The 17,959-nt window shown below is 38.0% G+C and overlaps 1 protein-coding gene across 1 annotated transcript in view; it reads left to right on the top strand.

Annotated features, from left to right (window-relative positions):
* The window catches only part of PTPRD (protein tyrosine phosphatase receptor type D), a 523,277-nt gene that overhangs the window by 370,028 nt on the left and 135,290 nt on the right, over positions 1 to 17,959 (top strand). The window contains exons 19-20 of the mRNA XM_060153475.1: positions 8,128 to 8,218; positions 13,342 to 13,551. Coding sequence (XP_060009458.1) covers positions 8,128 to 8,218; positions 13,342 to 13,551 — 301 coding nt within the window. The remainder of the gene's footprint in view (positions 1 to 8,127; positions 8,219 to 13,341; positions 13,552 to 17,959) is intronic.

Genomic DNA, 17,959 nt, shown 5'->3' with positions numbered 1-17,959 from the left:
TCATATTCACTATGTTTTTTAAAGGGATAATAGCATAAAGTTACCCATCCAGTCTTCTAGGTTGGTTCATGTGGCATCGTCAAATATGACAAAACGCTGTGTGCCATGCGGTACCACTTGCAGTTCAGAAATTAGAGTGGAGCTTTCTGTTAAGTATTGTAAGGGAGAAATGAGGGGAGAAAACAGAATCGATTCCAGAGCTCTGGGGTGGGTTGCTAACTTGTGTTTAGGTAAAAGCTAGCTACAAAGATGCTTCCAATTTGTTTTCCTATCAAAATACAATTTTGATGATTGAACGGCTGTTTTGTTTATCAACAGAAACCAGGCTTTCCTCGTTTCCGGCCAAGATAATTGAGAGGTCTTGATCCCCACCTCCAAACTCCTCACCATCGGAAAATAAATCTGTCTCTTGTAAACGTAATGCAGACATAGCTCCTTGCTTCTGTGATTTCACACTTGGGTTTTGTGTGGAGAAGCTGGGAGCTCCCTCAGCGAAGGGCCAGATTTTTCACGAAACAGCCACATTGGTACTGCAGGTTCTAGTACTAGGAATTTTGTGGGGCTTCAACCTTCTCTTTGCATACATTTAGCGGGCAGAATGCTGGTCAGAAACTCTAGCAATGCCACCATCCGTCAGAAGCAAGTTGTGGTGACAAAGAGGACTTCTGTGACTCTATAGAGCAGGATTTTACCCTGATAAGAAAAAAAAGCACCACACAGATTGTACTCAGAGAAAAAGCTGCCAGAAGGTACCCAGTGTAAATTAACTCCCTAGCAACCATTTCATGTTTATGAAAAATAGAAATGAAGAATGAGGGCGTTTCATAAAATTTTAAATTTATTATCTACGTTTTCTTTTAAAGAAAGACGTTCTTGGAAGCAAAGTTGTTTCATAACACACATGCACCACTATTATCAGCTCGGTGTGTATAAGCTGTTTAATGTTTAATTCACACATCATATGTTCGTTAACTGAAGTAGTAAAGGCTTAAATTTGTATAGAGCTTTACAATTTACTGAAGGTATTAGAGCATTTCACTAACGTCTCACAATAACCCTGTGAGGTAGGTGGTCTCCCCTTTTACAGGTGAGTAAAGTGAGGCCCAAAGACACTAAGTGGCCCAGCCAAGATCATAGAGTTGATACTGCTACTAGTTAATAGGGACAGAGGACTTACTAGGTGTTCTTCAAAGGACACTGCACACAGTGACTGCTGTAATCTTCACACCAAGGGTCCTCTTCATTTTACAGCTGACGAAGCTATAAGGTAGTATACTAATTGGCCCTGGCAACACAATAGCATAACCAGAGAGGAAAGATTTGAACTTAGGCAGTCTGGCTCCAGAGTCTACATGTTGAACCACAGCCATGCCTCTGTGACCATAAAATGATTGACCAAACCAGGATATTTTTTCCTAGGACAATTGCTAAACATCTAAGAACTCCATAACAATTAGATGTCAATAGGTCTGCCCCAGACAAACCTCAGAACCAAGAGGCATCAGGTACATGCACTTGGCCACAGATTATGGAAATGTATGTTACATGTGGAACAATAAAATCAGTAGATTGTCATGAGAATTTAGAGGAGAGGTAAAGGGAGAGGCTAGACACAGTCAGCATTATCATCTGCCATGTTACAAATGAGGAAAATGAGGCTTAAGACAATTAATAACTTGTCTGACAACACATAGCTTAAAAGATTAGAAACCTTAATTTAAACAGAGAAACTAGAAAGATCATTCAACCTGCTTTGGTTTTCCTGTGGTTAATTAATTTGATTTAAACAATATATACCCAAATGACCAAAGCCAGGAAAAAAAAAATCAAAAAATGATTCAAGGCATGACATTCATCATTAAACTCTGAGACAAATTTTGACCTCCCAGTTAAATAATGGGTTGGAGAATGCTAGTATGGACTGTTAATACAAAAAGCCTGCCAGAATTTGAAGTGGTACTGCCACGAAGACCAGAGCTCACCTTCCCATATAATTATATGGAACTGGGCCCCTTGATGATAACATATTGAATAAAATTAGTAAAACTTTACATAGGATAATTAAAATTCTGAAGGTTATATTTAACTTATCTAATTAAATCTAATATACTGGGAAAACACAGCTTACGTTATGAGTAGTCGAGGGCTCTCCGGATATATTGATTCTCAAGTTATTTATTTTCCATTAGTTTAATAGTGAAGGTCTATGTTGAAAAGGGTATTTGAAGGCTAAACTTCAGCCTTGAGTTAGACAGGCAAACAGAGTATAAAGTTTAATTTTACCCATATGGGAAGCTGCTCTATGTCCAAAAGCATTTTTTTTTTTTTTTTTTTTTTTTTTTGCATTTCAAGCAAGTTCTTTCAGTTCACATGATTTAGTTGATATGAATTTGCAGGGTATATGTTAGTTCCTCACTTTACTCTACAGAGTCATCGTACCTTACCTAATACCACATGACATTAGAACCAGGATCACCGCTTTGCTGGTAACTAAAAGACATTTAGGCATGTCATTAGGCTGGTTTGGAGAAAAGAGAAAAGCTTGATGAGGTTTCAAGTTGGAAAGTTCTAATGCAAGAGAAGGGCCTCAAAATGTTTTTGACTTCCCGATCTAGGGGAGGCATAAATCCCCAAGAGTTACCTGCTTCACCCACTTCCACTTTTCAGTGAAAAAAGAACTCAGTGATAAAATGGCAACGTTAGCAAATTTGGGGAAATTATATGTGTAACTGCTTTAGCAATGTGTTTCTAAGTATATGAATATGTCTTAAACGTATAGGAAAATTATGGACTAAAAATGGTTCATTGAGACCATGTAATAGGGGTCATTGGTCTAAGCAGAGGTCAGGGAAGGTTTGAGTTAGGAAGTAAAAAAGTGAGTTGCTATTTGAGGAAAGAGAGAAGATAACTTGGGATTTGTTGGGAGTGACAGAAGGTTCTAGACAGATGGTAGAGAATGAACAAAGACAGAACGGACCAAGTAAATTCAAGAAACTAGAAGCCCACCAGGGCGTAGCTCAGAGAGCACAGAGAGATGGATTCAGGCAGGATCCTGCTGAGTCGTATAATGCCTTTGGTATTTATCCTAAGACAAATGAGGATCAATGGAAATATTTTTTAAAAATGGAAATGTTACAATTAATTTTCTGTTGCAAAATGAAAATTTCAGAGACTGGACTAAAGGGAGTTTAACTCAACAGAGAGAGAAAATTAGGAGACAAAGTTAGGAGCAACCCAGGCATGAGACAATGGAATGAAGCCAGAGCGGTGGCGGCAGAGATGGGGAGAAGTGAATGCACTATAGATAGTTTGGGAGTAATAGGACTTAGCGGTAGTTTGGGTATGAGGGAGGGAGAGAGTTAATGCAGATCGTCAGTGATAACACCTAGGTTTACAGCATGTGCCCTAAAATGGATCATGGTGCAATATTGGAAGAGGATTACTTTTGGAGGCGTATTTTTTGTTTTATTTTAACCACAGTAAATTTGAGGTACTTTTGTGACATAGAAATGGAGACATAAAGTTGGAAGGGGGTAAACTTGTGGAGTTCAGAGGAGCGTTCCGGGCTGAAGATGTCAATCTGTAAATCATTTGCATCTAGGGGATAACTGATTCCCTGAGCTGGAATGAGAGCCCATGGGAAGAAAAGAGGAAGTAAAGACAAATCCTTGGCTGGATCCTTGAGGAACGCCACCGTTGAAAAGCTGGGTAGCAGATAATAAATCCTGCTAAAGAAATAAGGTTAACATGGTGAGAGATTTAAGTAGAAAACCAGGAGAGTTGGATACAGAGAAAGAACTGAACATGTTTCATGGAGGGTGTTATGAATACGCAGATTTTGATAAAAGATCAAGTAAGGGGCTTCCCTGGTGGCACAGTGGTTGAGAGTCTGCCTGCCGATGCAGGGGACACTGGTTCGTGCCCCAGTCCGGGAGGATCCCACATGCCGCGGAGCGGCTGGGCCCGTGAGCCATGGCCGCTGAGCCTGCGCGTCCGGAGCCTGTGCTCCGCAACGGGAGAGGCCACAGCGGGGAGAGGCCCGCGTACCGCAAAAAAAAGATCAAGTAAGAAGAGAGTGAAAAATTCTCCTTTTGATGCAATACTGACGACCCAGGTGAAGATGGTGAGTTGGGCAGATGAGGCCGGAGCTAGAGCACAGTTGACTGGGAAGTGAATGGAAGGTAAAGACATGGAGAACAGCAGGAACGCACAGCTCTTCTCAGAACTGGGGCAGTAAGAGGTAGGAGAGAGAGAGAAAGTGATGACTGGAGCAAGATGTGGTTTGTTTTGTTCTGCCAGTGATGGAAAGCTAATCGATAGAATCCAACGAGGATGGAGAAATTGAGATATATGGGAGACAAGGGGTATAGTATATGGTAGACATCCAAAGAGAGTGAGATGCAGGACCCAATTCAAGAAAAAGTAATTGGCTCTGGAAAGTGTAGTCAGCCCTTCTACGGTACCGATCGGAAAGATGGTTTGCACTCAGATATTGGTCGGCTTGTAGTTTGTTAGACGACGAGGGAATGCTTGTCTAAATCTTTTTCTTTTCTCTGTATATAAGAGCGCAGGCCATCTTCTAGTGGAGAGGCATGTATGTCCAAGATTTGAGGCCAGGGAGAAAGTGTGAAAAACTTACTGTGAAGATTGGATGGACTAGGTAACTAGAGAAGCTGTGGCTGTGTTGCCAGGCAGTGTTGAAGGCCTGTTTGAGTTTGCTGAATATGAACTTATGGCATCATTCTACCCTGTGCATTATTTCTCAAGCTGTATTCAGCTCCTTGGGTTCAGACACAGAGAAAGGCTATCAGGTTTTAGCTAAGGCAGATGGAGGATGTGGGTTTTGGAAAAGAAGAGCTCAAGAAATTGAGAGCCCTGGGTGGTGCATGGGCCAGCCCTCTGAAGGTTGAAGTCACCCAAAATGATGGCAGAGTTTGGGAGGGAAAAAAAAGACGGTTAACCCTGGGAAAAACAAAACAAAACAAAAACTTCCATAAAGGAAAGATTCTGAAGAGGTTGGTAGATGGCAGAAATCAGTAAGAGAAGACCATAGCATAGCTGAATTGTACGAGCTTCCAAAAGGAGGGCTTATTGTGATTTTAGCAAAGGGGTAGAGGAAAAAATATCTGCAAGAAGCAACAGTGAACCAGGAAAGAAACCCAAACCCTAAACCTGAGGTTCATGGGCAGAGGAAGAGGGATAAATTAACAGCCACCACGTGAGAAGTCTGCAAAGAAAGCAGTATCCTCAGGGGAAAGTTAGGCTTCAGGAATGGTGAATACGAGGTTCTTTACAAAGTCACAGTTGCAGAGAATACAGTTGAAATGTATGGATTTGGACCCAGGAGTTCCAAATTCCCAACACCCCATTTCTTTCAATAGGCGAGAGCTGCTTTGAAAGGCTCCACTTTGGCTGCTCTAGATGAATGCTTTAGTGACCGTGGAGAGAAAAGGTTATGGATATCCAGCCACACTGTTAATTAATTGCTATGGGGAAGGCTGTTCAATTCTTATCCGAGCCACAAATGAAATGAATAGTCGGGGAGTGCTGCAGAACGGATTCTTTCTTCACGTACAAGAACGGCAACTCAAAGTATGAAAGCAGAAGAAAAATGAATAGGATTCATCAGCTTAACCTTGATTTACAAGATTCTGAACGAGGACAGTGGGAGCTCCCTGATCATGTGCAGTATCATTACTTTAGGCAAAGAGAAGCTGTCCTGACTTTGTGCAATTGGTAGTGAAAAGCAAGAGGTTCCCTGACAAGTGTGTTTATCAAGTCCATCTGCAGTGTTATTTTGTACGCTAGGTTGCAGCCCCTGTCATTCTTCTCCATGCTCATTTAACATGATGGACCTGTTTGGCAAATCCTTCGGGTGGTGGGAGGACAGCAAGAGGAGGAAGCTTACTCTGGACCATAAAAGATACTGGCCTCTCTCACATACTCCACTATTCCTTCTCATTACCCTCCTTGATCGTCATCATTGTTTGTAGGAAAGAAAATGGATGGCTAAGTGATGTGACCCCGTGAGCCTGATGATGAGTTGCTCAGAGCACCATGGAGAACGGATTCTGCTGTAGTTGTCTGGTTTGACTTGAATTATTGATCAGGGGGAAGAAAAAGTTTGATAAGTCCTTTAATCTACCTCTCAGGGAGTTTCACTGTGTCCTACTGTGTCTGTGTTCAGATCCATCTCTCCCACCATGATGGTCAGTACCAGCCAGTAGCAGCTGGCATCTGTGAAGTGCTACGTGACACACACTGTGCTAAGCACTTTGTGTTCATTTGTTTTATTTCTCCAGAATAAGTCTGATATTATTTACTCTCAGTTTCAGTATATGCAACTGAGATTCAGGGATGTTAGATGATCAGCCCAGGATCACACAGCTCATGAGCGGCAGATCCTGAATTCTGGGCCAAATGTATCTCTAGATGCCACATTCTCTACCGGAACACTCTAGATCAGCCCTGCCCAACAAATGTAACGAGAGCCACACGTGAAATATTACACTTTCTAGCAGCTATGGTAAAAAGTACAAAGAAACAGATGTCATTAATTTTAATTTCATTTTTTACAAAACACGTTATATCCAGAATATTATCATTTTAACATGTGATCGCTATTAAAAAATTATTGCTGAGATATTTTACATTTATTTTTCATACTAAGTTTTTGAAATCCAGTGTCTTTTACAGGTAGAGCACATGTCAGTTCAGACTAGCCACATCTCAAGTGCTTGATAGCCGCAAGGGGCTAGCGGCTACTATACTGGACAGAGCTGCTCCAGACTCTTGTTTGTGGAAACAGAGTTCATTATCACACAGGATTTGCTGAGTTTATTACACGTTTTGCTTTGCGATAAGAACAAACAGGCCTTCCTGTGTGTACTATTAGTCTCTGTAATATAATGTGATACAAGCTTGATAGCACCCATCCCGTTCTCATCCCTTTCCTCTGAGAGGCAGAGGTGGGGGGGTGTGTGTATTCATTTCCACAATAAATTTCCATAAAAGTGCTTTATGATACAGAGTAAATGAAACAAAACAGATTATGGCCATAGTTAAGAGATATATATCTCTCTCTACATATATAGGTTTGTATCCCCTTACTATCTGTTTTAACTTGAGCGATCATTCAGTCTCTGTGTAGCTGTCTTTTTTTCTCTTACCTGTCCTTAAAGGATTTTTGAGAGGGCAAAATGAGATTATGCATTTACTATAATACCTAAAAACTAGGAAGTGATTAATGTGGTGGCTATTATTATACCTTATGTTCAAAGTCCTTGTATAGTTACTACCAAAAATCAGTATGAGCAGAGTCCCTAACTCTGAATATAAGAGCACAGTGTACACTATACGGAAGTTACAAAACAGCTTTACAAATAACCCACATCTATTTGGCGACAAGGAACCTTTATACATAAATTGTAGTTGGCTGTTCTCAGTGTGACGACTCGCTTACTTTTGTCCCTTCCTATAGAGGTATTATACTGAGACCTATTTTGAAAGCCCTTAGGTAGTGACTGTCTGCAAATTTCTGCAGTACCTACCTTAAGGTTTGCAATTTGATGGGTACAAAGAGAGGGGAACCTTTACATCTTTATATAATTGTGAGATGATGAGTAATTTTTATGCTTTTAATTTTTTATCCAAATAAAATGTATTTTAACAGTGTATAAAGAAAATCATCGTCATCGTGTAGGCATTTGGATGAACTTAGAGTAATTTTTATTACACATCTTCTTTAAAAAAATCATCTTATAAATTAATGTCATAGAAAATTCTTGGTTCAGCAGCCTGTGGTGGTAGATTTCAATATACCCACCTTGTATGTGTCTAGCACCGGGGTACTAACGAACTATTTCCACTCTGTTTATGATACCTAGTAAAGGTCAGTCAACCATGGTGATATTACCATACAAGATCACTGAAGTCACACATAAATGTCTACCCATGTTGTTTTTAAAATTGAACAAACAGGTGGTTATTTGCCATTGATGGACAAGTCACTCCATATCCATAATTTGCCTTCAGTCTCAATCTTCAGGTCTGTGGAAGATTTAAGGATATATCCATTTTCTTTTCCCTCCGAACTAACCTTATTTCTGTCTATCTATTCTTGTGCAGAGGTTACTACATAATAATTGTGCCTTTGAAGAAATCTCGTGGGAAATTTATCAAGCCATGGGAGAGTCCAGATGAAATGGAATTAGATGAGGTAACTATGTGTTTCGGGCTGTGCCGTTCATTCGTTATTTAATTTTTAAAATAGCCCTCTCCTCTCTGTGGAGACCTTTCAGCATCTAATCTGGGTGCTGACTCCTACATGGCTGGCTGGTCAGCTGGCTACTCAGAAGGTTCACTGCTACGGGTGTGTTAACCTCTTGGGGTCCCAACAAAGAGCTTTTTGATTTAATTAAGAGACATTAAGCTGTTGTAAAGCTTACAACCTATCTGATCTTTGTTGGCTTTAAGATTTTGCCCCGTGCCCCTTGTAAAACATGATGCAGAGGTGTGGAAGGTGAAGTGAATTGTCAGCAAAGACTTAATCACCATTGCTATGAATTCCAAGGTATGCTTCGTCAGTGCAATGGTAGCTGAGGCTGTTAAAAATGCTAAGTTGCAGTTTGCACCAGAGTTCAACAACACTTGACCTGCTATGTGTTCTTGGCCAATTTCTGACAGAATTGTGCTGGTTAGCACATATTTGCTTTATTCTGTATTTTGTAAGGTATCAGAATCAAAAATGCATGAGCTTCAGGGGCAAATAAAACAAATCACAGAATTTTGAGCTGAGCAAGAAATACGGTACAAACAACAGACCAAATACTAAATACTAGTAATTTCTAAAATCGTACATTAACAATAGGTACCTTGGTACTCTGTTTTGCAAAAAAGAACATTTTTTTTTGAAAGTAAATACATAGTATATAGAACAAGATCTAATTTTGACATACTTATGTTTGGATGAGAAAACTGTGCTCAAAAGTGTTAAGCCAGATCCCCAGAGGGCCACAGCAGGTTAATGGCTGGGCTTCACCTTCTGTGAAATACTATACAGGAGAGACTGTACAATTTTAACATGATTCTAGATTGAATCAGTTCAGAAGTCAAATAAAAAAGGCCCCCATTAGGGGAAATATGAGATTTTAATTGATTGGATTTATTTACAACATGTTCTATATCTTATAACCCAACCTGTTATTTTTAGGTATTTTCTGTCCCTCAAATTAGTGCATACAAAGCAAGGAAAAGCAGAAATTCCCTCACTGCATTACAGGGAAGTGATGTTTATTTCATACACATCTGCACTAAGGAGACTGTGATCTCGAGAGCAGGGCTGTTAGCTTCTTTTGACAGACATGTGTCATCCCTAGAAGTATGTTTCATCATCAACCACTTCATTTATCTGAGTTAAACTTGATCAAGTTCAGAAAGGGAGATGAGTTCAAGGTTAGGACTATGCTTTTGTGTCACCGCTTAGTGATTAGATGAGCACTGAAGGAGTATAAAATGAGACACATTTCAATCATGCTGTCAAGTAATTTGTTATATATTTTACTTTTTTTTTTCTGCTGAAAATAAAGGAACAAAATCATTTTTTATGATGTCAGAGGAGTACATCTGAATATGCGATTTGATGAGCTAGCTGGTCTCTAAACAAGCAAGGCATGTTTTACCTGCAACTGACTAATCAGTTAATCCTGACATAGTCTTTATTATTTTAATCAGTTCTCAGCCGAAATGCAGAATTCAGTTGGAACTGGATTTAAAATGCAAAGGCAGCTTGTAAAATCTATGAATCTTTCTACCTATTAAAAAAAAAAAAAGGTTTCAAGGAATTAACATCCAAGCCAAAAATGACATCAAATCCTTAAAAAAAAGCTTTGCTTAGAAGTGCAGCCATTTGGTTGTAAGTAATAGGAAGCTGATTCTCTTTTACAGCTAGGTTTCAACCTCCAAAATGCACATCAGTTCTAATGGATTAAAGTATAGAGCTATATGACATTGAACTTTCTTGCAGTTACATTCTATGGGTCTCTGCTGCTGATTCCCATAACAAAGGGTCATTTTAATCATCCCACAAATTGTAGTGCATTAATCTGTATAACAGTTTGATAAAGAACATTTATTAATTCAAAATTTGGGGGTCAGGATGGGTTCTTTCCCACTTTTCTTAGTGATATAATTGAGACCACATTGTAGAATTAATGGTGGAAGAAATAAGATATGCATTGACTGGAAAATGAAAATTATTTCTGATAGAAAACTAAAGCCCTTGATATATCTTCTGGAAACCTCCAGTACATCTTGTAACTATTGTGGAGGGGAACAAATGAAAGTAGGCTATGGCCTCACTTTGTGCTTACTCATCCAGTTTCTGATCCCTACAGACAGGTATTTTTTTTTCTACCATGGATGATAAAAGCACTGTAGTAATTTTATCTATAGCTTGGTACTGCCAGGTTTGACAAAGCAGTGTTGCTCTCTTAAATGTATTTGACCAAGTGATTTTTTAGAAAGGCCTATAATTCAAATCGTTGAAACCCCAATCATCAAATAGAATGGTAGCCTAAGGGGATTTCCACATGTATGCCTCACACCTAGGCCCATAAAAAATGGAAAGAGGCTTTCTACACAGAGTCACTCTCGATATTATCTTCTGAGCTCATTTATCCTTTGTCTGGGGATAATCTTCACATAATAAATTCATAGACAGGAACTCTTAGTTGTCAGGGTCAGCCTGGGCAGAGCAGACATTGATAGTCAAAATGAATTCTGGACAGAATGACTCCTAAAATGTTAGTTATATTTAATTCAGGGAAGGTCTTGTAATACATCATAAGCTTTTCATCGCATTGTACTTCAAAGACTTGCTGTAAAATAACGTGGTCATTTGTGGTTGGAACTTCAACATACTGGCTCACTTCAGTGTCACCTGAGCACACTTGACCCATTTAAAGTATAAGACAGGGAGCATCCTACAGAGATTAGAGCAAGCTACAGGGCCAGGGTTGATGTTCTAGGTTTGACCTTAATGAATGGCAGCATTGGGTCTTAGGAGCACCAAAACACTAAAATCTGTTACAGTACTTCCTCGAAGTCTTCTAAAGAAACCCTAGCAAAAGGTACTCATAGGGATGACAGTGATATGGATGAATTATGACAGTTGCCTGCCTACATCTGAAATATGAATAAAATCAAGGTAGGGTTTGATCGGTGAAGTAGAAGAGGGGACACAGTTGCATAAACAACTGATGGTAAATGTTTCTGATTAACCAACTTCAGAAAGCTTTTTGGCTCTTCTGCACTTCATTTGTCCTTCTCTAAGTAATGGCCCGTAAGTGACTACATATCAACAATAACCTATGTAGTGACTTTTCAAGTATATCTTAAATATTTACATCAGAATTTTAAGAATACATGTTAAAAGAATCTAGGAAAAAGACATCTAAGTACGCATTTATCTGTGTTAATGAAAGCAGATGCACAAAAATTACATATTTAAGTATAGACTGAGTTAAAAGAGTTAACATTATTAATTTAGCCTAAATGTTGCAATTATGTTTCTTTGGTATTGTGCAGCCATTAAGTAAATAAAAATATGGTTGGAAAAAATCTCTTACATGTAATTTCATTTTATTTCACCAATTGAATCCACTATTGTCACTTTCTTTTCTGCCTCAGTTGCCTCATTTATAAAATGGGGATAATGATAACTTATTTCATAGAGTTTTTATGAGTAAATGAACTAAGCCCTATTTAGTCTCCTGAGAACGGTGCCTGGCACCTAGGAGTTGGTTAACAAAGAAAAGCATTATTGTCATTATCATCATTATTATAAGACCTAAATGTGACAGCAGGGTTGAAAGATAGTGCTAAGTTTCTGGACTTGCTTTATTACAACTCAGTTGGTCCATAATTGATCAGTCTACCTGAATGTATCATCAGATGGTCCAAATTTGCTAAACAAGTTCTGCTGTGGTTTTTATAAAAGAACTTACATTTCATGTAATTTTAATTGTATCAAGAAACTCAGACTTAACAGAAAATTTGAGAACATTTTAAGTATTCAATAACATGGGCACAAATTATCTATATAACCAAGAGGGTGATTTTTTACATTTTTAAGTTATAATTTTGACCAGCTGAGCACATGTACATTCTGTGTTGAAGAGACTGTAGTTTACCATCAGGTTCCTAACGTAAGGATTTGGTATTTGCCATATATACAGTCTGCAGCCGTTATTATTACAGAAGCCTGGCCTTCATTGCACCAGGCTCTCAGATAGTCTTTTCTGTAGAGATAGTAAAACAAATCAGAATTCTTTCAAAACACCAGTTAAGTTGTCCCTTACATCAAAAGGCATCTCAGACTGCTATAAACGTCTTTTTCTCTGTTAAGCCCAATAAAATACCAATATTTAATGGAAGCAGACAGAGATAACTTAAACATCATTTTGAAATTGTCATGAAATATCATTAACATGAGTTTCTCCTAATAAAAGAGTGAATGCAAAGCAACAGAGTATCAAACCATAATTTGTACTTTTTTTCTTTTAGAAATACATGAAGGATTTCGATGTGTACGTGTTTATATTTGTTTTCTTCAGTGTAATATTAAAATTATTTTTTCTCTACCCTGCCTTTATTGCCTGGCAAGATAATTCAACATCTCCAGAGAGCTATTAGCTCCAGAAAAACTCGGTGCCATGATAAATGCAAGGAATTTTACCATTTTATCCCAAATGGTTAATCAAGGAACCAAGTCAAGCCAGAAATCGTTAAATAAGTGACCATGTCTATTTAAAATGTCAATTAAAAATTGGTCATCAGATTCTATTTCTGCTGATTTGAGGGGATATACATCATACAAGTTATCTCATTACTAAAAGTAATCTAAAATGGTACTAATCTCTCCAAAAAGTTGGTCTTTGAACGTTTTGATGGCTTTATCTGAGGGTACTACTTGTTTAATAGTAAGTGATAAAGCCTGCATGACGGGCTTTTGTGAATCAAGCTGAATTTTTTCCACAGACAAGTTATAATGCATTCTTGTCCTCTGAGAGGATTTCATCAGAGTGGACAGTGATGTGAACTACCAGTAAAGGATCTAATCGTCCAGTGTTTACAGCCTGAGCCTTGCAATTGCAATTCAGTGTGTTACCTTTGGAAGACAGAGAGACTGAGATTTAGTAATGCTGACATACTACGCGTATTGTGGACACACTGTATTTGGGTTGTTCCCAGCCCTGAGTTAATTTCTCCCATTAAATTGTCATTAAGTTGGGTTATTGTTGTTTACATTTCTTTCTCTGTTTCCCACTTTTTTTCCTTAAGCTGCTTAAAGAGATATCTAGGAAACGCAGAAGCATCCGTTACGGGAGAGAAGTTGAATTGAAGCCATATATTGCCGCTCACTTTGATGTCCTTCCCACTGAGTTCACCCTGGGGGATGAAAAACATTATGGTGGATTTACAAACAAGCAACTCCAAAGTGGTCAAGAATATGTCTTCTTTGTGTTAGCAGTGATGGAACACGCAGAGTCTGTAAGTTAATTATGATGGCATCCATCTAATTTCCTATGGTATTCTTATACATTTTTCACCAGAATTTGGTCATTTGGGGATACATAGGTACATGCACCCTAATTATTTCTCAAGCGATTTCGCTAACTTAGATGGGGTAACAGGCTGCCTACTCTTTGAACACTGCCGAGTAGTCTGCTTGAGATTTCGTTACAAGTAAGGCTGTGTCCCTAATGACAGGAAATTTAGATGGACATCTAGTTTATGAAGTGCCAAATTGATAGGGCATGGTTCTTTTTGTTGTTGTTTGGTTTTTGTTTTGGCATTTGTATCTCTTAATCCCACACCCCTCTCTTGTCCTAACCCACTCCCCCACTGGTAACCGCTAGTTTGTTCTTTGTGAGTCTGTTTCTGTTTTGTTATACACGTTGGTTTGTTTTATTTTTTAGATTCCACGTATAAGTGATGTGATACAGTATTTGTCTTTTTCTGACTTATTTCACTAAGCATAATTCTCTCTAGGTTCATCCATGTTGTTGCAAATAGCATAATTCTTTTTTTACGGCTGAGTAATATCCCATTGCATATATGTACATTTTCTTTATTCATTCATCTGTTAATGGACACTTGGGTGGTTTCCATATCTTGACTATTGTAAATCATGCTGCTGTGAACATTGGGGTACCTGTATGTTTTCAAACGAGTGTTTTTATTTTCTTCAGATACATACTCAGGAGTAGGACTGCTGGATCATATGGTAGTTCTATTTTTAGTTTTTTTGAGGAACCTCCATACTGTGTTCCATAGTGGCTGCACCAATTTACATTCCCACCAACAGTGTATAAGGGTTCCCTTTATTTCACATCCTCGCCAACGTTTGTTATTTGTGGTCTTTTTGATGATAGCCATTCTGACAGGTTTAAGGTGATATCTCACTGTGGTTTTGATGGGTATTTCTTGGATGGTTAGAGATGTTGAGCATCCTTTCACATGCCTGTTGTCTATATGTCTTCTTTCGAAAAATGTCTATTCAGGACTTCTGCCCATTTTTAATTGGGTTGTCTGGTTTTTTGATATTGAGTTGTATGAGCTGTTTATATATTTTGGATATTAAGCCCTTATTGGTCACATCATTTGCAGATATTTTTCTCCCATTCAGTAGGTTATCTTTTTGCTTTGTTGATGGTTTCCTTTGCTGTGCAAAAGCTTTTAAGTTTAATTAGGTCCATTTTTTGTTTTTTGCTTTTATTTCTTTTGCCTTAGGAGATGCAAAAAAAAAAAATTGCTACAATTTATGTCAAAGAATGTTCTGCCTATGCTCTCTTCTAGGAGTTTTATGGTTTCAGGCCTTACATTTAGGTCTTTATTCCATTTTGAGTTTATTTTGTACATGGTGTGAGGGAATGTTCTAATCTCATTCTTTTACAGGTAGCTGTCCAGCTTTCCCAGCACCACTTGTTGAAAAGACTGTCTGTTCTCCATTGTATATTCTTGCCTCCTCTGTAGTAGAATAATTGACCATAGGTGCATGGGTTTATTTCTAGAGCCTCCATTCTTTTCCACTGATCTGTGTGTCTGTTTTTGTGCCAGTACCATAGTATTTTGATTACTGTAGCTTCATAGTATAGTCTGAAGTCAGGGAGCATGATTCCTCGAGCTTAGTTCTTTTTCTCTCAATATGGTTTTGGCTTTTCAGAATCTTTTGTGGTTCCATATAAATTTTAGTGTTGTTTTTGATCTGTGAAAAATGCGATGGGTAATTTGATAGGGATTGCACTAAATCTGTAGATTGCCTTGTGTAGTATAGACATTTTACGATATTAATTCTTCCAGTCCAAGAACATGGAATATCTTCCCATTTCTTTTTATCATTTTCAAATTTCTTCATCAATGTTTTATAGTTTTCAGAGTATAGGTCTTTCACCTCCTTGGTTAAGTTTATTCCTAGATATTTTATTCTTTTTGATGCAATTTTAAACAGGATTGTTTTCTTGCTTTCTCTTTCTGATAGTTCATTATTAGTGTATAGAAAAGCAAGATTTCTGTATGTTAATCTTGTAACCTGCAACTTTACTGAATGTATTTGCTAGTTCTAATAATATTTTTGGTGGAGACTTGAGGGTTTTCTATATATCGTACTTGTCATCTGCATATAATGACAGTTTTACTTCTTTCTTTCCAATTTGGATGCTTTTTATAGGGGCATGGTTCTTAAGACCTTTTGATGTGACCCACATCTGGATAGGAGGGTGACAGCCATCATTGCTTGTCTCCTTCCTCATCCTCTTAAAATGACTGTTTTCAAATATATGTTTAATATTAGGTATGTTGCATAATACCTAGTAGATCTTAGCCTGTGTGATTACAATAGTAACTAACAAGCTCTGAGATTAAACATAGTTCATTTCCAAGTATTTGAAAATATTGATGGGGGGTGATTGTATGTATTTTATTCTCCTATAACTACCAGTGAACCCATAGTGCTTTCTGCCCAGATTCAAGGGAAGTTCTATCTAGGAAAAGGCAAGCATAGCCTGGCTTTTAAATTATAGCAATTTACCAGGGACTTTATCAGTGAAAAGCCAAGAAAGTTAGAAAACAATTCAATAAAACAGAGAATTCCTAAGGTCCTCTAAATAATGAGTTGTCTTCTTCTATGTAATTCTTCTTGCTCTTATGTCATTCTGCGCATCAGTTGCTTTGAATGTTAAAAACAGAGGGAGAGGGAGAGAGAGAGGGCGAGAAATTGTAGATGGGAGGGAGGTAGATTTTGAAGTGGCGGTTCACATTAACATTTAATATACATATTCAAAACTATACCTTTCTAATGGGGCTTAAAACTGACAGGTGTGGCAACTAGATAGAGCCAGTCCCTTCCCCGGTATAGGAAGTCTGAGATATATCAAAGATTTCTCCACATCAGGTGTTAGCATGTACAGTGGGGCTTCTCTTCAAATGACTGAAGGAATTCCCTCGTGGAAAATCAAAACACAAAGGCAGCCTTTCTGCCTGGTTTTTGTGTGTGTGTGCACAGGATGTCATTTGAAAACAAAGTGATGGGCTTCCTGGAATTTTAATGCACGGATGTGCTTTCTCTTCCTAGTTGAAGGTTTTAACGCAGAACATCAAGGGAATGGAATGTTGGAACCATCTTATCCTTTTTTTTAATGACTTGTAGATATTTGAAAGAAATTTTCTTTAAATAGCTTTAGGACGTTTCCGAAAGCACGTTCAGAGCACTGAGATAGATCAGAGAATCCAGCAAAAATGGAATCTCATCAGATCACGCACTGTCAGAGACTCTGGTTTCTAACAGACATTTCAGCTAGTTGCTACATTTCAACTAGTGTTGAAATGTATCACCATTGATGAATAGTTTACCTCTTCCCTTAGTATGTCATCTCACTGTTTCATTAATTATATAATTAGGATTTCTTCCCAAATATGTATTGTCTAAGTTGCCCCTTTTCTCCATCATCTTTTTCAACATCGCTCTCAAAGCTAACAGTATTTCCGTTATGTTTCCTCTGTGTGTTCATGCCAGCATTTATAGACTTGTACCCAGCTACTATAATGCTCGTAGTGATACAGTGTTTTGTAAACCTCAGATTTTCAAGAGTGATTGTTAAAGTGGCTAACCACTCCAAGGGTGGGATGATAATTTGCATACAGAAAATATCCCCCTTCCCCCCGCAAAGACATGAGCTTTTCCCCAATTAACTGCCTCATTAAGAATATCAAAGGACTGGTTTAGAATGACCCAACGTTTAATCTTTTCCATTACTCCCACATACTGAACAAATTCTACTTTTCATAAGGCTGATATCATTTTACTGTTTTGTTTTCTTTTCATTTTCACATGCCTCTGTTTCCTGATTTGGGTTGGAAATCTATGTACTTTGGGAAAAACCTCTGCTTAGATTTCCATCTTGGCTAACCAAGATTATTATCTCAAAGGCTCTTGGTAAAGAATTTCAAATCAGAGAGTTTTGCTTACTTAAGTCTCCCAAACAATTTGAGTGTGACCTACAAAATGGAAAGGGGAAAATTTAAACCAAAACAAACAATTAATTATATAAAAGAATCATGTTTCTTGCACATAGAGTGTATTTGCTAAGCCCTTTGTGTAAATCCTTACACTGTACATATCTTTTTTTTTTTTTTTTTTAAATCAGCCCCTAAGAAGGTTAGAAACATATAGAGTTTTTGTATTCTTTAGATGCATTAGAAAATCCGAAAGTCTGCTCAATCTCTTTCCTGGACATAGTGAGGAAAATGGAAAGGGAGAATAGCATACAGGCATTTCGTGGGCATGTGTTCTCCAGATTGACTGCTGAGTTTGTCCTACTTAAAGCAGAATATATGCGCTAATTGTTTAAAAATGCAGACTGAAAATAATTAAACATATTTACCGATAGTGGAAAAATGA

Source organism: Lagenorhynchus albirostris, chromosome 7, assembly GCF_949774975.1.
Source record: "Lagenorhynchus albirostris chromosome 7, mLagAlb1.1, whole genome shotgun sequence".
NCBI classification, from domain to species: domain Eukaryota; kingdom Metazoa; phylum Chordata; class Mammalia; order Artiodactyla; family Delphinidae; genus Lagenorhynchus; species Lagenorhynchus albirostris.
The sequence above is the reverse complement of the archived record's forward strand: the minus strand, read 5'-3'. Positions and strand labels throughout refer to the sequence as shown.